The following is a 19271-nucleotide window of genomic DNA, read 5'->3' on the forward strand; positions in this document are numbered from 1 at the left end:
GCATTCAGGAGAAGCAGTTTTATTCTCCATTTTCGGTCTCTATATTGAGGGGCGAGCGGGGAAAGGGATGAGAAGGTAAAAAAGGGTTCTAGACCAAGCGGTCGCTCCATGGTGACCTTGTGCTGGATGTCTTTTTGCTGCTTTTGTAAAAAAAAAAAAAAAAAAAGAAAAAAAAAAATTGCTACTGGTCGTGGCAGCACAAAACGTGCGTCCCAGCACTTGCCCCGCTGCTTCTTACAATTTGGCAAAGCTCCGAACTGCTTTTCGGTTTCACCACCACCACCTTCCCACCCGATTTTAAATTCCTCCGAAAGTACCGCTCTTTGCAATGACCACGGAATCACTTCTTGAAAACGAAATAAATAATTATTAAAACAACCAAACAAAAAAAGAAATAAAACCAACCCAACAACATGCGCCGATTTAGGAAGATTCTATCTATGTATTTAGGTATGACACCAGTTCCAGACTAATGTTCTGTACATCAGTTTAATGTGTGTGTCAAGCATTTTCCCCTCTGCCCGTCTCATGTCTCACCAGGGGTCATTACAGCTGCGTTAATTTAAAAGGCCCGCGGTCTCCTGTCCCTTTCACAAGCGTCCCACCGGCCGCAGCGAACAGAGCAAACGCCGAAGTGGGTTTTGCTTTTGCTCCCCGGCTCTGCCGAGCGGCAGCGCGGACGGCGGAAGGCCGCTTGCCCGCCGGGGCCGGCGTGCGGCCGCCCTGCCAGCCAGGGGGCCGGGGAGGGGAACGCGAAGCCGGGAGCCAGCCGGGGGGCCCACACCCGGGCAGCCTGTCCCACCGCCTCCTGGGAAGCGGCAGGGATCCCCCTGCGCCGCTACTACGGGGAGAAGCGGGATGGTAACGGCAGCGCGGGGCGGTGGGGGCTGCCCGGGCGTGCTCCCCGTCGGGGAGGGGTGGGGGGGTTCAGGCGGGCAGGGAGAGGAGAGCGGGTCCAGCGCCTGCCCGGGAGCTTGTGGAGGGCCGGGGCCTGCTCGGCAGAGCCGGCCTGGCCCTGCCCGCGGCTCCCAGCCCCGCAGCGCCGGGAGCTGGGAGCCGCCAAGGCAGAGCTGGCTCCCCTGCGCCCGCCGCCTGCCAGCGCCGCCGCCGCGCATCTCGCAGCCGTAAGTCGGCCCCTCGCCTCCGCCGTGCGGGCCGCTGCCCTTCCCCCGGAGCCAAAGGTAAAACTGCCACGAAAGCCTTTTTTTTAATTTTTATATATATATATTATTTTTTTTTTCCCTGAGGCCTTTCAGGGGCGCTCGGGACCACCGAGACCACTCGTGGGACGCAAAATCCCCGCAAGGAGCGCGGCGGGGGCCTGCGGTGGGGTCGTTCCACGGCAGCACAACCCGCCCCCCGCCTCACCACCACCGCTGCAAGAGGTCCCGGGCGGGGGTCGGTCCTGCCCCGGGGCCCGCCGGCGGCGCAGCCCGCCCGCCGCCCCGGCCCCGCCGCGGAAGGCCGGCGAGACAAAGCGACGGGGTTTTCCTCGGGGTCGCGGAGCAAAACCGCCAGCGCCATCTAAAAATACACCTCCTGCTCGCAGCGTCAGCCTGAAGGGTAAAAGTAAAGCCGGGGGGGAGGGGGGGGCGAGGAGGAGGGGGGACAGACCCGCTACTCGGTGCCCGGAGTGGGGAAATGGCTCCGCGGCCAGCCCTGGTCGCGCACGGAGACGGAGCGATTGCTGTAAATGTATTTAGAAAAATAAATTTTAGGTGTAAACTGGGGGAACCGAGGAGTCCCCCGGCTCCCTCCCGTCCCCCGGCTCTCTGCACATAAAGAAGCCGCATCCCCTCCGGGCGGACATGAGGGTCGCATCCTCTCCCGGCCCGGCCGGGAAGGCGGGCGCGGGGAGAAGGGGACCGGCCGCGCCGGGCGGGGGTCGCCGCCTTCCCCCCGGTCTCTGGGCGGCAGATTTGCAGGGGTGGGAGTCGAGGGGAGGCCCCCGGCCGGCTGGCAGGGCCGCGCTCCCTGCCTCCCCTTGCGATGACCCCCCTTCACCTCTGGTCCTTCGCTGGCGGAGCATTGTCTCCAGACACAACAAACCCAGAAAGGAGCGCTGGAGCAGGCAGAGCTCCAACGTTTTGACGGGTGGAAGAAAAACATCAACAGATACTTTGCAATTATTTGGTGATGGGGGTTAGGGGAGGCGGGCGGGGGGGAAGAGGTCGGTTAGCGGCGCAGCAGACGCTAATTGCAACCTTTGCTTTGCTAATGAGCTCGCACCGGTTCATTCCGCGCTGCGTCCCCGTTCCCCCCCTAACTCCCCCCCCGGCGGAGCGCTTGCGGGGCGGGGAATGGCGTCGGGAGAAAACCGTAATTTTTCTGCAATTCGTTATTCGGTTTTAAATCCATCCCATCCTTGAGAGGCGAGGTTAGAAGCGCTGGCCGCGACTACTTTCATAAATCCTCGCTGAGGGAAAGCGGCGAGCAGCTTCTCGCTGGCAGAAGCGAGGGATGTCAGCGCCCGGATCCCACCCGTCGCCCCGTCCCGCAGCCGGGCACCCCCGTCCCGGGGCGACGGGGCTCGGCAGGGCGACCTGCCTCTCCTCTAGCTCGCGGCTGCAGACCTACTTCACGCCATGGGAAGGGGGTGGGGGGGTGGAATATATATCTACACACCACACACGCATATGCAGAAAAAGAGTCCCAGTAGAAACTCGCATCAAAAAGGCAGAGCGAATGTATTTATACTGGGCAATCTTGCAAGCACCGACATTGTTTAAACAATTCTCTTCTGCTTTGGACGATATTATCAGTACTTTTACATTATCGTTCAATGGAAAACATTCTTCTTTTTCCTTATTTCAAATATTTATTTAAAATTAAAAAAAAAAATTTAAACTCGGCCGCTTAAATGTTCTGGCAAGTAAATAAATCCCAGGAACGGTGGGGAGAAAACGGCTATGGCGTTACTTCAAAACCGAGCACTTGCCTTCCGAGGGACAACGGCTGTAGCGATATGACTCGTTTATTCATCGATTCATATAATATATAAATATCCTGAACTCATGAGTGTGGTAATTTGCGTTTTTTCTACTGGAGGAAATTCGGCTATTTTAAGAGTTAATGGTTCTAAATGTGTTGGTTTTCCTGCATTCTCCCCAGAGGTGGTGGGGGCTGGAAAGGAGGGGGGATTCCAGTTTGGGGGTTTCATTGTTGTTGTTTTAATTCTGCTGAACGCAGCCCAAAGCAACTGACCTGAATGTGGGGTAATATGCTGCGCGACCAAGCCCCCTGACACCTAAAGGTCAGGTGAAAGTCTCCAGCAGGTAAGTCGCGGGCCGGCTGCCTGCCCAGCTCACTTGCTCTCTGGCTCACAAATTGTTCCCTTCTTGCCCACCCAAGTCGTTTCAAGCTGTGTTTATTTAGGGGGCAAAAAAAAAAAAAATTGCCGACCACCCAATTCCCATTCAGCCGGAGAGCTTGTGAGTTCTCTCTCACCGGTAGCCCGGGCCGCCTTCCCCCCATCCCAGTGCTTTTTAATAGCTATTATTTTGCGGCACACGCATACCAGGCAAGGCGCAAGTTACAGGCCTAGAAGGTCGCGGAGCTGCGCGCCACAAACGCGTTTGCTTGTCGGGGGGGGCGAGAGAGAAATCCCCCCCCAACCCCCTGCTGGCACACGGGAGGGAGGGAGCGTTTGCCGGCCGGTTCCCCGGCCTGCGCGGCACAAAACACCGTCGGGATGGCGAAGCAGCCGAGGCCGGGACGGGACGAAAATGAGCCCCTCGGACGGCTGGGCCTTCCCTGCCGGGCTATGCCACCGCCTGCTCCCCGCACACCGCGGCCCCGCTCCGCCGACCACGGCCACCCTCCGACGGCGCTGGGCCGGCGTCCACCGCCCGCGGGGTGCCCATCAAATCCCACCTCCGCGGCCGCTTCCCAAATCTCCGGGCGCCAGCAGCGTTCGCACCAAACTAAACCCAAGGGGAGAGGGGTTAGCTGCAAGTGACACCGAGGGCCCCTTGCTCCTGCCGGATCAACCGGGAGTGACCCTCGGGAGACCTGGGGCTTACTTCAGCCCTCCAAACAGGCTTTTTTCGGACGCTTTCTTGCAAAACGAGGGAGGTTCCTGCTCTCTTCCCCTAAGCGCCCGGTCGTTTGCTACCGCTGTCTGCACTGCCAGCCCCCCAGCTAGCACAAGGAGACCTGCCCCTTGCCCCAGGTGCATGTGTAAAGTTTTCAGGGGGGGGGACGACGAACCAGCATTGCTGGAAGGGGTCTCCGGTGCCCGCCGGGGTGCGGGGCTGCAGCCCGGCCCCGCAGGGACTCCCCCGCGCAAGGAGCCGTCCCTCCCCCGCCGATGCGGCTATTGTTTCGTTCAATTAGGCTCCGCTTGGTAAAAAACAATCGCTCGTTAACCCCCGCCCTCCTCCCTCCCGGCTGGTGTGTTGTGAATGGCGACATCGTCTCCCTTGACCCCCGTCTCCTTTTCTGTCTTTCTGTCCCCTGAAAAATGATTCCGCGAGCTCTGATTGAATTTTATTCCTTCCTGACCTGGCCCGTTTTTATTGCATGGACACCATCAATCTTGACCTAACGCGACGTTTGTTTATTACTTTGGAAAGAAGCGAATGGCTTTATGAGCCCCAGCGTAATTAAACCAGGAGGGCTACGTTCGTCGCGGCACCGCACCACCTTTGGGGCGGATTCACAACACAGACAAGCCGCCGGGGAGGGGAAGGCAGAAGGGAAAAGGGGAAAAAAAAAAAAAAAAAAAAAAAAAGGAAAAAAAACCCGCACACGGGAAGAGTAAGTGGCATCCTCCCAGCCCGTCAGCTTGTGTGCGAAATGCCGGCGGATCGAAACCCACGCACGTCCCAGAGGAGCCCCCAGCAGCTCCCTCACGCCGCACTTTAGGCCCGCGACGTCGACGCGGAGCGCTTCTTGCGCCGCTTGCCGCGTAAACCCGGGCGCGCCACCTGCGCCCCCGCGCAGCGACAGCTCGGCCTCGGGCACCCCGGAGGCACCCGCCGCCGCGCTCCTTATCCCCCTCCCCCCCGAAAAAAAAACCCCACCGGCGCATCTTAAAACGACGGAAGCATTTAGCCAACATCCACCACACGGGGAACCGGGGAAAAACGGACTGTCCACGCCGAGGGGTTTAAATTACTTTACAAGCGAAATTAATTGAAAGCTAATGTTCAATTAGCGGTTGCTGTTGAAATGGGTGATTTCGGGGAGAGGCTGGGGGGAGCGTTTCCAGGCTCCGCACCGCTGCGCTCCTCTACCTGCTTGCGCGCAGCGCAGCCATGTGCGCGCCTCGGCGCTGCACGCTTCTGCCTACGCAATCAAGGCGACGTAATGAAGACCGCGCGTTGTTACCTCACGCTCGTCTTCGCGTGGGCACCGAGACGCGCTCAGCCCCCGCCCGTGGGCGGCCGCTGCGCAGCTTTCTGCGCGGCGGCCCCACTCAAAGGCCTCCCGCAAAACCCGCGCCGGCCTTTGCGTGCGCTCTTTGCGCGCAACGCGCAAGCGAAGCCTCCAGAGCCCCGAGCAAAGCTTTAAGGTCGCCCCGTGTTTTTGGGAGAGACGAGAGCAGAGGACAGCCCAGCACCGCAGTGCAACAGGCTGGTCAATGGGCTGGAACCGCCGGGTTACCGGTAGCGTTACAAAGTTAGACCCGACTATGAAAATATTCCTGCGCTAACTTCCAAGCGCCTTTCCCGAACTTCGCGGCTTTCAGAAAGTGCCCCAGCCATCGTAAAACGCCCATTTGGAAACATTCCCTTAACGTCTCCATCCACAACACGGTCTCACCGTGTTCTCCCTCTGACCTGGCCTGTGGAGGAGGTAGGGAAGGGGTTTTAATCCATGTCCTCTCAACTATTTGCATGCACTTCTCTGCTATTTTTGGTTATGACCTTTGCAGAACATAATATGAACTGTCACTCGCTTGAAGAAGAAATTCCGAGGAGAAAACTTAGAAGGGAGAATATTCGCCTTCTCTGTGTTTTCTTCAGTTTAAGTGAGAGGTGAGCAAATACAAGAAACCACCAGAACCAGATAAACGGAATTGTCCCTCAAATGAATTTTAAAAATGAAATAAAATAAAAGAATGGGGTTTTTACTTAGACGGAAAGCAAAGCAATAGTTTTGAAAAAAAAAATGCAGCTTGAACTAAAAATGCAGCTTGAACTAAAAACTACAACAAAAAGCGCCGTGCTAACCTGGCACCTAATGGACGGCTCTGCAGGCCGGGCTGGGGCCGAGAGTCCCCGCTGGCTGTCGGGGCTGCCACCAAAGATGCAGAGGCCTCACGGAGGCACCTCTCAGCTGCCGCCCGGGCGTCCCGTGCCCGCCGCCGCGCAGGGTCGGACCGCATCTCTTTTTGGCTTTTCAGGGCAAGGCCCGGTTCTGCTGGGAGACAATCACAGGTCAGAAGGGACACCGGCATTTGCCTCCTGCTCGCAAGGGGAGGGAAGCACAAGAGGGACAAGGGTCCGGGCCCCGCTGCCCGCCGGAGGACGCCCCGCTCCGCCCCCGCCCCGCTGCTCTGCCCTAGCTCGGGAAGGTTTCTACAGAGCCCACCGGGTCTCCCCCCGTCCCAGCAGCAGCAGAACCGTCTCACGCCGGAGGCCCTGGCCCGGCGGAGCGCGGAGCGGCCCATCTCCGCGCAGCTCCGCGCAGCGCCGCGCAGGGACACCACCCCCCACCCCCGGCCGGGTCCCGCTGCCAAGCCCGCACGATTCACTGCCCGCCGGGGGGACCCTCAGCAGCGCTAATGTTATTTTCGTTATGAACGATTTCTGTGAGGACGGGGGAAGAGAAAATTATTATTATTATAATAATTTTTTAAAAAATAATATTTTTTTTAATAAAACCCAAGCCGAAGCACGCGCGTGCGGTGAGCCAGACCGTCGCACTGAGAACCGGGAGGTGACCTCCGCCGCGACCACGCACGTCACTCCAGGAAAGGGATCCCCCTCCGGGGCCAGAGGATCCCGGCACGACCTACCTCGCGTTCCCCTTCGCCCCCCCCGCGACTGCCAGACGTCCCCCGGCCAGGCGAGTCCCCTCCACCCACCCCTTTTGCAGCCAGGGCCGCGGGGAGCGCAAGTTGCGCAGCCGCCCCGCGGTGCCGGGGCTGCGGAGGGCAGCGGGCCGCCCCGGGGCGGCCGGGGCATTAGCAGTAACTATAGACGGCACTTGTTCAAGCTCCGCACAACCCCCCCCAGCTCCCCTAACGGAGCAGCACCACTACCAATGCAACGGGCGATTAAACAAGCCGAGCTAACAAACTGCTTTCCCTCCTATTTATTTTTGCCACAAACACCCTACCGCTGAAGACCGCTGAGAAAACCCAAAATACCGGAAAGCCGGCGCCTGATCGCAACAAAAATAACAGGCAAATAGCACATGCAATCGCCTCTCTACCCTCTTCTTTCTTAATTTTTTAGTTTTATTTTAAATACAGGGCAGGGAAGCGAGAATGGCGTTACCGGGCAGCCATACCACCCAGCTGCCGGGGGCAGAGGGAGCTGCAGCCGCTGGGGCTCCCCTCTCCAGGGAGGGGGAGCGAAGGAGGGAGGCGGTGAAAGCCCCGCCGTGTCCCCGGCCCGGTAACCCCGGTCACAAGGAGGGGGGAGGCGGGAGCTGCCTCCGCTCGGTATCGGGAGAGGGACGGTGGGGAGCAGAAGGTGAGCCCGACCGGGAATAGGTAACATTTAATTGCCCTTTGCTGGTGAAAAAAGGGGAGCTGCTATTAAAACGTGCCCCCGGAGCGATTCAGTTCAGCTTCGCTTCAGTTTTACCACAAGCGGACTACGGAGCGTTTTGAGTTTCTCTCACCCAACTCAGCAAACAAATAAATATAAATAAGGCCGGTAATCTCTGTAGAGCGACTAGCACGAAAAAGCAGAGACTATGCGATACTTACATAAACATATTTTAAGCCAACGTTACAAAATGACAACCTTCTCCCCTCCCCAGTTCATTCGAGCTGCTGAAGGTGTTTTCTGAATATTAGATTATTGCTTTGGAGGGGAAGCGCAGCTCAAAAGCGAGGTAATAAGGTTTAACTGTAAATACCTCTGTATTTATTTACAGTGTAACCCTTAACAATGCAACAGCAATTACTGCTAAGTGTTGTCTTTAGATAAGAGAGACTGATAGGAAACTGTATTATCTTGAAAGCAAACTTTAGGCCTTAAATTTCTGTAATCAAATAATCTTCTTCCCAAGTCTGACTGACAAGGCAGATTCTTTTAAGTTAATGAATTTATTGCATTTTGGTGGTTATTTACAAAGGGGGAAGGTGATCCCCATTGCCCGTAGGTTCTTAATTGCAAATTGTCCAGAAGGTGAGGTTCTTGATCTGACAAGACGTCAGTCTATGCAGCACTCAGCTGCTACCCTGGTAATATTTTTTTCCCTTACGATTTAAGGAAAAAAGAGGGAGGGAAAGAGAGACAAATTAAAAAAAAAAAAAAAAGGCCCAAACAACTACAGAAGAAAAATTCTCTCACACAAAGTCTTTCTAAAATAATTTCAGTCCGAGCAAATAGGGCACTTCCAACAGACCAGTAATGTCCCTAAAGAACAGGAGTAAAGCTGAGCTATAAAGGTGTAAGGGCAGCCCGTACAAGCGCCCTTTGAACCAACTACTTTTTTTTTTTTTCTACAATAAAATAGTACTTAAAAATATATATATTACAGAAGCGGCTTCACGGATGTGATTGCGCGCATTGCTATCAGTTCTACGAAGCAGTGATTTATATGCGAATTTATACGCTCACACTGTATTTAAGAATATACGTACTACAGAATATCTGGCATCTACTATACACTGTAGAGTTTAGAAACATATGCAATGCGTATACAAAGCTATAAATAAATACGTAATCCTTCTTTAAATATAGATACATATGTAAATCCTATATATAAATACATTTGAAATACACACACAGAGATCGATAGCTCGATATATACACAGTTTCACAAGGGCAGGAATCTAGTGCATGTACTTCTACCTCGGAGTTATCGCTTAATATATCCTTACACAGGCATATTATTTAAAAAGCCGTAATGTTGTCATACTACTGTGTATGGTCAAATGTTTCCAGGTCTTGCCCATTAATTGCTAAGAAAACGTGTTTGTTTATTTGCCAACTCAGAGCTGCCATGGGAAAGTATTTTTTTCCTAGCGGATAAGGCGAGCTGACTAAGTGGAACATATTGCAGAAGAGACTGAAAAGGGATTTTTCGACCTGGCAGTTCCTAAATGGTCTCTGGAATTTGTGCGGAGGGGAACGAGCTGTTCCAGCGACAAAGTTAGTTATGAAATCCCTTTTCCCTCTCTTTCTCTCTCTCTCTCTACATGAAAGTATTAAAATATACAGACGTGTAAAGGATCATTCCAACTGAATGGTAATTTATTAATAAACAAACAATGCAATACCTTCAGAATATTTTCAACAAAAAAAAAGAAAAATATTGATAGAATAAGATTAATACAGTTTCCCTTTTCATATATAGTGAAAAAAATCAGCGTTTCAGTCAATTTTAACGTCACTTTTCAGGGAAGGGGGAAACACTTTCTGGCGTTTGGTCCGCAACATCCAACTACAAATTAAAAATAAATTACTATGTCGCAATTTACATTTTAAAACAAGTCCTTGTAAAAGAGGAAGGGGGGCGGGGGGAAGAAGCTGGTACTCTACGCTGGACTTTTCGCCCCCTTTTAAACACGGGGCATGACGATACCTTAAGGGATGGGGACGAGAGAGGGGTGGGGGACGGGAAAAAAAGTATTTCTCAAAGCAATTAAAAACAAAACAAAACAAAACAACTTACGTGTTATTGGAGTAACACTGTCCTTTAACAAACCAAGACATGCTTTGGGGGCTGTCTCTGTACAAAAGCTTTTCGCGTGCGCCCGCTTCCCTCCGCGGGCGCGGCGGGGGCCGGCGGCGCGGTGCTGCGCGGTGCTGCGCGGTGCGGGGCGGTCTCCCCGCCGGTCTCCCCGCGGCGTTGGGGGACGGGGGGGGACGGGGGGACGGGGACACGCTCAGAACTTGCCGCAGTCGTAGACGAAGGCCCCGGAGGTGCGGTAGAGCGGCTGGCTGCCGGGGAAGGCCATCTGACAGCTGCCGCCGCCCCCCGCCCCGCCGCCGCCGCCGCCGCCTCCGCCGCCCCCCGCCCCGCCGCCACCGCCGCCGCCGCCGCCGCCCGGCGAGGCGCTGAGGCCCAGCCGCGGCGCCTCGAAGACCTCCCGCGGGCCGGCGGCGAAGCCCTGCTGCGGCCCCGCGTAGCCCGCCGCGCCCGCCAGCGGGCCCAGCTCCCCCGCCGCCGCCGCCGCCGCCGCCGCCGCCGCCGCCGCCTGGTTGAGGTACCAGGAGGCCAGGCGGCCCTGGTGCGGGTGCGGGTGCGGGTGGTGCCCCTCCTGGTGGCCGCCCGCCGCGCCGCCGAGCCCGCCGTGCCCCAGCGCCCCGCCACCGCCGCCGCCGCCCCCCGTCCCGCCGCCGCCGCCGCCGCCGCCGCCGCCCGTGGGCATGGCGTAGTCGGGCAGCGGGTCCTCGGCGGGGCTGGCGGCGGCGGGCAGGTGGCCGGGTCGTTCGGCGCCGCCCGCCGCCGCGTAGAGGCTCATGGCCTGCATGTTGCAGTGGTAGGTGCCGGCGGCGGCGGCGCCGGCGGCCGCCTGGCCGCAGGGCGAGCCGTAGACGGAGCTGTGGCCCGGCGAGTAGCCGCCGAGGGAGAGGGCGGGCGGGATGCCGGTGCGCGGGGCGGCGGCGGCGGGGGCCAGGAGGCCGGCGCCCAGCTCAGCGGCGGCGGCCTGCGGCGAGCCCCGCAGCGAGGTCATGATGTTGTCCACGCTGAAGCCCGGGCCGTGGTGGTGGGGGGGCGGCGGCGGGGGCGGCGGGGGAGGCGGCGGCGGCTCGGGGGCCTCCAGGCTGAGGGAGCGGCTGGAGGGGAGGGTGCTGCGGGGGCTGCCGCCGCTGGAGAGGCTGCTGCTGCTGTCGGGGCTCTCGATCTTGGGCACGGCGCCGAGCGGCGGCGCGGCGCCGGGGGGGGACACGGCCTGCGGCGGCGAGGCCGTGCCGTTCTCCGTCTTGATGTCCTGGATGCGGACGGGCGGCGGCGGCGGCGGCGGCGCGGCGCTGCCCCCGGCGGGGCCGCCCTCGGGCTCGGCGGCGGCGGGCGGCGGCGGGCGCGGCGGGGCATGGTCCTTGAGGTGCAGGCGGTCCTTCTCCTCCTTGTCCTTGACGGCGTCCTTCTTCTTGAAGCGGCGGCGGCGGCGGAGGAAGCTGCCGTTCTCGAACATGTTGTAGGAGTCGGGGTCGAGGGTCCAGTAGCTGCCCTTGCCGGGCTTCTTGTCGTCGCGGGGCACCTTGACGAAGCACTCGTTGAGGGAGAGGTTGTGGCGGATGCTGTTCTGCCAGCCCTGCTTGTTGTCCCGGTAGAAAGGGAACCGCTCCATGATGAACTGGTAGATCCCGTTCAAGGTGATCTTCTTATCGGGCGCGTTCTGGATGGCCATGGTGATGAGGGCGATGTAGCTGTAGGGCGGCTTCACCATATCCTTGGGCTGCGGCGGCGGCGTGTAGGGCCCGTAGGCGCGGGCCATGCCGGCCGGGTACTGCTCGTGGGCCGGGTGGGAGTACATGCTCATCGGGGCCGGCATGGCCGTGTAGCCCCCGCCGGCCGCCGCCGCGGCGGCGCGGTAGTAGCTCTGCTCTCCGCCGAGGTACGGCACCACTCCCAGGGAGTTGGGACTGGACACGGAGTAGCGAGCCTGCATGTCCTCCCGTCAGCTTTCCCCCACCCTCCCCGCCGGACCAAACAGCGCGTCCCTTCCCCCTCCACCCCTCCGCCGCTCCGCGGACCGAGCTGGACCGGGCGGCCGGGCAACCCCCACCCCCCCACCCCCCCGGCGGAGCGCGGAAAAAAAGGGAGGAAGAATAACGACGGCAGCGCCGAAAGTCTCCTCTTCGTCGCCCAGGAAAAGCCCACCGGCAAGCTGCCGCACTCCACGCGGAGGGGGGGGAAAAAAAATTCAAAAAAAAGAGGAAAAAAGGAGGGGGGTGAAAAAGGGGAAAAAATGTTTTTAAAAAGAAAACGGGGGAGGGGGGAAAAAAAAAAGTAATCGCAGCGGAGAAAGCAACTTCCAAACGCAGAAAGAGTATTAAGAGAATAAAACCTTTGCAAAGAGGCTCCCACGCTCCCAGTTCCTTGTTCCACGGGGATCTGCAACAAGTTGTCTGCAAAGGAGGGACAAAAGTAGAGGGATGTGTTTTGTTGGCTTTTTTTAAGCGAGCAGAAGAAGAAAAAAATCCACCTTCCCGATCTCCCAGTGCAAAGTCTCCCTCTCTCTCTCCCTCTCGCTTTTTTTCAGTCTCTTTTTCAGTCGCAGGCTGCTTTGGGAAGCATCGGAAAAACTCCTGAACTTTTGAGCATCCGTCACCACGGCGAGAACTTTTTTACGCACTTACAGTTTTCTCCCTTTTTTTTTCCTCCCTCTCCTCTCTTGGTCTCCTTTTTTTTTTTTTCTCTCTCTCTCTCTCTCTCTTTTTTTTTTCTTTTCCTCCTTTTGCAGGCGGTCCAGCTCCGCCCCGCCGAGCCGGGGCGGCCAATGAGAACCGGGAGACACCCGGGGCTCTGAATGAGGAGGGAAAAAAAAAAAAAAAAAAGGAGCGACCGAGGAAAAAAAAAAAAAAAAAAAAAGAGGAGTAAAAATGAAGAGAAAAAAAAAATAAAAATCCCCGCAGCAGCCCTGGGAGCTGCAGCTCTCGGGGACCGGCCACACACGCTCGCCGGCACAGGCGGACGCCGTGAGCGCCGCGGAGCCCCGGGCGGGCGCGGGGCCGCTGCGCACCGCACCCGCGGGGACCCTCCCTTCCGCGCCCGCGGATTTTGCGCGACGGCCCTACGGCCCCGCGCCTGCCTGCCCACGCACCCACCCGCGTCCTTACGCGCCCGGTCGCCCTGGCACACGCGCCCCAGGCACACGCACGACGTGCATGCCTACACCAATGTGTGTGTGTGTATATATATATATGTATATGCTTCCCCGGAGCTCTTCCCACCCACGCGCGCACCCCGCGCTCCGCCACGCGTGTTTCTCCCCCAGTTTATTATTTTTTTTTTTCTTCTTTTTCCCCTCGTCGATCTGTTTTGCTCCGCGGGCTGCCGTCGGGCTCCCTCCTCCCTCCCCTCCCCTTCCCTACCCCCGGGCTGCCGCCCGTGTCGGCGGGCAGGCTCCGCGCCGGTGTGCCGGCTGGCTTCCCGCCTTCACCGGCCAGGAGGGCTCTGCCTCAGTCCGGCTCCCTTCTACCACCCCCACCCCCACCAGCCCCCCCACACGCCCGCGGGGACGGAGGGGACAGTGGTGGGGTGTGAGTGTGTGTGCGCAGGGTGGGATGCTCCTGCCCCGGCACTGCAGCCGGCTGCCCGACCAAAGGCTCCTGAAGAGATTGCATTCCTCCGGTTGACAAGGTTTTGACGAGTCCTCCAAAGCTCTTTTTTTTTTTTTTTTTTTTTTTTTTATTAATCAAAGCCACCGAGGGCTTTCCGCTCTCCGTCTGCGAAGCGAGCGCCCGCCGCCTCTGCTGTTTATAAACACGGGCGCGTTTCTTTGTACGGGGTCTTTTTTAGCTCGCTCGTTTCAGGTAATCTTTACAGACCTTATGGGATGTGACAGGGAAAGCGGGTCCTTGGTTTCTTTATTTATTTATTTAAGACGGAGAGGGCATACTCTTGTTCCTAATCTGCTTCAGAGTGGACTCCGTGGTATGTCAGGTGTGTCAAAAGACAAAAAAAAAATGAAAAAAGAAAAGTACAATAAAATTAATGTTCCTTAAACTGTTTGGCCAGTTCTGCTGTGAAGATTTGATTTGCGTTGCTGTTGCCTTTGTCTAAATATCTGAAAGAATATTTGGGCTCTAAGCAGAATAACAATTTAACGGGAGCTCAAAGGGAGCATGGAGTGAGGGCTTAGTTACTTATTTTTTTAAATTTTCCTTTTAATTTGCTGTTGTATTTTAAGAAAGAAGATTTTCCTTTCGGACTTAAAACACGAGGAGATTCGTATACGTATTTGCACAGTAGTATTCTGACACTACTTCAGATGTTCGAAATCCAACCCAGTGCTCTTCATTCATTTTGCAGCTACATCTCTGAAACTTCATTAGCGTTAAGAATGGATCAGTTGAAAGGAACAAGCTGAAATCTATTTTAAGGCGTGGAATTTGCACGGGAAAGACGTGTGTGTGTTTGTGAGATTAATTACCCACCCCGATCTTGTGACACTACAAATACGTCAAAAGACCCTTTTGGCTTCACTGATTTCAAACCCCCTTTCCTCACTTTTTACTGTGATCGATTGCTTTGGGGATCGTGCCTTTGGAGCGTGGTAAAGGCGCATCGTTTGCTTGGTGGTATTTTAGCAGGTATGGCTTTTCCTCTGAAACACCAATCCCTTGGTTAATAAAAAAAAATAAAAATATGTCTTTTAAATGAGATGCACGTAATGTGAAGGAGGTAATTTATATAGCCTAATATCTGCTCCTTTTCATATTCAAACATAACGGGTCTCCTTTTGGTAATAAATGTCAGTCCTTTAATGGTGAATACATTATCCCGTTTAGCCTGTTGTATTTCATCGTCTGGAATCTTTCACCTGCTCCTGCCTAATTACACATTTTTCCCTTTCCTCCCACAACGGCAGAATTAATAAATGTGCAAGCACTGGACTAGATGTCAATTCCAACACTTTATATTTTCAAAAAAACTCTTTCTTGCTCTGCTGAAACAAAAAAAAAAAAAAAAGAAAAAGAAAAGAAAAGAAAAAGAAAGAGGACATTTTAGCACGTTTCCATTCATGCCAGGTCATCCGGTTTTCCCACGGTATTACCTGCCGTTAAAAACAATTTCCATGGGCTTCTCGCTCGCTTCCAGGAGCGGCCGTAACGTGCCGGACCCTTTGCTGACTTTTTCGCGTTCTCTGGACAATGTTTACGGTAGCGAAGCTGTTTCTCGGGCAGAGGCTGGAGTCACACCGAGAAGTTTCAGCACATGGAAGGGGGGGGGGGGCATTAATCCACTGTCTTTTGCATCTAATATGTTTTGCAATAGCCACTCTGATGCTATAATTGCGAACTGACGCAATTACTAACGTGTGTTAAATTACATACCTCAAACCAGCAGGACTCTGGTTTCTCGACGCGAGGTACAAAAGTCACCATTGTGAAGGTTCATAGAGCGATTTAGGGTTTGTGTGTGTGTGTGTGTGCGCGCGTGTTGGGGGGGGAGGGGGGGGAAAACAACGGTTTTAGGGAGGCAGAAAGATCAATTCCCTCCCCGCCACCCCGGTGCGTCTGGATGCCACCCAGAAGGAGCCCTTGGCGCTTGGGTTTCACCCACTCGCACGCAACGCCGAGCTGTCTTTGCCGTGGGATCCAGCCTGGCCTCCGAGCGGGAGAGACACACTGGAGGAGCCACCGCCTGGGTCTGCCGCCCAAATAAAGCAGGACGGTAGCAGCCGTGGCCACCGTGCGTGTGTCCCCCAGCCCCGTCCCGGCCCCTTCAGACACCCCGGGCACGGCCGCGGCCGCCTCCTGCCCGACGGCTGGCGAGGGGCGCCGGCGGCGGGAGGGGAGCCCCGACGGGCAGCCCCGACGGGCAGCCCCGGGCCGGGGGCCCCGGGCTTGTCTTGAGACCCTGCGAGGCTTCGCGTGTGTGGTCATTTGCAAACCTTATTTACGGAGATGTCAGAAAGAAAGATGACATCGGAGCGGTAGGTGGAGGGGCTACCATTTGACCTGGGCAAAGCCCAGGTGGACCCAAACAATTCGCTGTGGGTTGTCCTCTCCTCTCAGAGACCTGGAGGTGAACTGCTCTCCAGCCTCGGGCTGTTTATGTTTAGACATAGTCAGAGCTTCGCTTCTCTTTCTTTTGGCTCCAACATCACAGCAGTATCCCTGTAACTCCGAAACCAGCCATCCAGCCCGGCTCTTTGCATCTCAGGATGCAGCTTTCCATGTTCCTTAAACAGCGGGCGACACCGCAGGAGAAAACCGCTGACATCCTTTCGGGGGGCAGGGAGGGAAGTGATCGTATCAAATCTGTGCTTTACCAGTAGAAAAATCTATTGTGCCGAAAATCCCCTCTCTGTTTATAGCCGCTGGACATAGGTGACAGCCATCCTTCCCTCCCTCCCGTCCTTGCAGCCAGCACCTCTGCCATCTCAGCCTATGCAATTAAGCCCAACTCTAAGTCTGTTTGCGTGGCACTCAGTTAAGCAAACAGACGTGATTGTTATATTATTAACGTGGGTTAACAATTCCATAAATAAGCCGAAGTAGTTTTCCAATCCAGGGCGTCTTTTATCTTGAGACATAAATAACACAATTTAATACGAAAATGAGCGCTCCATTCCCTCTGGCATCTTTTAGGCTCTCATTCTTGAATGAGAAATAAATTACCCTTTGCAGTAAACGCGGCAGCGGTCATCGGCTTCCCGTAATTCACAAGAGAAATACCTTAACTTCGCGTTCGGTATCTAAAAGTGAATTTTGCATTTAATTTACAAGGGAGAACCGAGACCGTAAAGAGGTCGGAGCCCGCGCGTTTCATCTTCCCACGATAATTATCGCGGTCATCCATATAATTCCTCTCTGCGACACAGGTTGCGTCCCAGAGACGTCGCCGCACCAGGAATAAAAACAAAAACCAGGCTGTGGGAAACTACTTGTGTTGTTTCTGCTGTTCAGGTAGAGTACTATCACGCATACATACACACACAGAAGAAAACCCCGCGACCGCGTAAGAAACCTTTAATTTGGTAGGTTCTCTACCTTTGGCATCTCACAGTAAAATACTAACATCTGGGGGACCGGGGGTGTTAAAAACTCTCTCCTAAAACTTCAAGAAGATAGCCAGACGTGTATTTTTTTTTTTCTTTTACTTTCCAAGGTCCCTTGTCCCTTTTGTGTTCCTTTTCCTCTCTTATTTCCTTCCTTTCTCTGGGAGGGGCAGCGAGGGCGGGAGGAGGAGGAGGGGGGGGTGTTGAATCCATTGGATTCTCTGGACTCGTATAAACGAAAACACACTCGGAGCAACGAAACCGGGAGCGGGAACCTTTTGCAGCCCTGTCCTGCTCCATCCCCACCTATTGCCTTAGCAGACAGAGAGGAGAGATACGTATTTTTATAAGGCGCTTATTTACATTAGAAAGAAGCGACAGTTCCGAGCCTGCGAAGCGATAAGTACTTGGCAACTCATTAGGGACCAGATAGTGATCAGCCCCTGGATACATTAATTCCCCGCCTTTCGGAGGCCTCGGAAGAGGGTTTTTCGGGAGGCTGCGCGGGAGAGGAAGGGGGTGCGGAGGGGAGGGGAAGGGGGTGGGGTGGGTGGGATGGCGGGGCCGCGCAGCCCTGCTGGGACCCGCGCCCGCACCGCGCTGCTCCGCACCCGCGCCCACCTGCGCGGCGGCCGGGCGCTGCGCGGGCCGCGGGCGCCCCCTCCTGGGGGGCGCCCGCGGCCCGCGCAGCGCCCGGCCGCCGCGCAGGTGGCCGCCCTCCGTCCCGCTCCGCGCTTCCCCGCGGGTCCCGCCGCCCTGCCCGCCACCCCCGCGCCGCTCTCTCCCCTCACCCCCGCCACGGGGGAAGAGGGATTTTAAAAGAAACCCATCCAAACCCTTCCCGCACCTTTCTTCTTTGTAAATTTTTTTTTTTTTTTTTTTTCCCCGAGTTGACGTGCTGGGTGCGCGGGCGCGCTGGTTCCGCACGGCACAGGTTGTTGTTGGAGGTGAACACGTAGAGGGATTGCCAGCCCTCGCCAGGCCATTCTTTTCTTGGCTCTGCCGAGGAATGTCTTTACTGGTTGCCAGGTTTGCCAATAAAACCCGGCGAATGAAAAAGTGTTGGTTTCCAGGAAAAGTACTTCTGTTTTTTAACCTCCCCCTTGCTGTCTAATTACTGATGTGTTCAGCCCCCGAAGAACAGCTTCATAAAACTGTCTGGTAAATCCAGAGGCAGATGCTTTCGCGCAGTTGTACGGTTACAGGGATGTGTAAATATACACACACATGCTGATATATATGCATAGCTAGATGCACGCATGGTTTCCAGAGTTTTACAAGGCATTTATGGGTATTAAGTACAATCGCACCAAAGAACTAGTCTCCTTTAAGGCTCCTAGGAGCTATGGTAATACAAGTAATAAAACTTAGATATCTGCATACGCGCTTTTATGAAGCCACAAATGCTCTCTTTGCACAGTTATTTGCGCACTGCTGGAAGTAACCCATTATAGTTGTTTACATACAGAAAACAATGTCTCACTCTGCAAAAAGTAAAGTATAATAAAAAGAGGTGAAAGAACAGTTTAAAGAGTAGAGCTCTCAAGACATACATGTTATTTTCCATAAAACACCGGGAATGCGCATAAGAGATGGATTTTTAAATGCGCCCTGCGCAATGAGCACATGGAACTTGGAGTGGTGACCCCAGGCAAGCCCCACTTTCTACTAGGGTTCTGTCCTCAAAAATAAGCCATGTATCATTTAAAGGTTAAAGAAATCATTGTTCAGTTCCTGAATATGTCGTCTCTGCAGTTTCCAATTCTTTCCCTCTCTTGCCTGCCTCCACAAGGCCACATGCAGCACCATTTCTGCAAATCTATAAACAGGCAGGTAGGCATGATTTGAAACAGAAAATTTGCGCTGAAGCAGAAAAGAGCCCTGGCAGTATGTATGTCAATGTCCCTTCAGACAGAGTTCTTTGTTCTGGGAAACCAAATAAAAGCAAAGCTTTCAGTCATTCTTCTTTATTCAGGTGCCATTAGCCCCCTTTGCTTGACCATTGCATGTTGGGTGCGTGGCTCTGGCACACCACCTGTCCCACTGCTCAACTCATGCCCCAATTCCTGTCCCAGCAAGACCGGCCGGCCAACTGTGGTGGCGACATGGCTAATGTTGGCATGTGAGGGTGGCACCAGCCAAGCCAAACAAGGTCAATTCCTTGCAATTTTGCAAAGAAGAAGAGATTGCAAGCCTATATCCAGTGCTAGATGATCAATTTAGAGGTGCTTCACATGATAAATACAAATACAGGTCTTTTAAGATGGCGTAGCATGAAGGAAAAGACACCCGAGGGATTATTTTTAAAAATAAAGTTTTCTATTTAACTTGATAACGCCTGCGTAGAGCCAGAGATTCCTAGCTGAGACTTACATTTTAAAATAATTGCACGTGTGTAACTGTGGGGTACAAGTGTGGTTAGTTGGGTAGGTAGGCAGATATATAGCTTTCTTTTAATACGTGA

At 55.1% G+C, this 19271-nt stretch overlaps 1 protein-coding gene across 3 annotated transcripts in view; it reads right to left on the reverse strand.

The window, feature by feature from the left end:
- FOXC1 (forkhead box C1) overlaps positions 1-11883 on the reverse strand; it is a 36242-nt gene extending 24359 nt beyond the window's left edge. The window contains exons 1-2 of one of the 3 annotated variants that reach the window (XM_054190298.1): positions 9802-11883; positions 5557-6363 (exon numbers count right to left, since the gene is read on the reverse strand). In XM_054190298.1, the coding sequence (XP_054046273.1) occupies positions 10016-11746 (1731 nt within the window). In that variant the 5' untranslated portion in view covers positions 11747-11883 and the 3' untranslated portion in view covers positions 5557-6363; positions 9802-10015. Of the gene's footprint in view, positions 1-5556; positions 6364-8217; positions 9571-9801 lie in introns of those variants that run through there. The other 2 variants (XM_054190297.1, XM_054190296.1) reach the window with 2 other exon arrangements.
- Positions 11884-19271: the final 7388 nt, after the last annotated feature.

This window comes from Rissa tridactyla, chromosome 2 (assembly GCF_028500815.1).
Source record: "Rissa tridactyla isolate bRisTri1 chromosome 2, bRisTri1.patW.cur.20221130, whole genome shotgun sequence".
NCBI classification, from domain to species: Eukaryota; Metazoa; Chordata; class Aves; order Charadriiformes; family Laridae; genus Rissa; species Rissa tridactyla.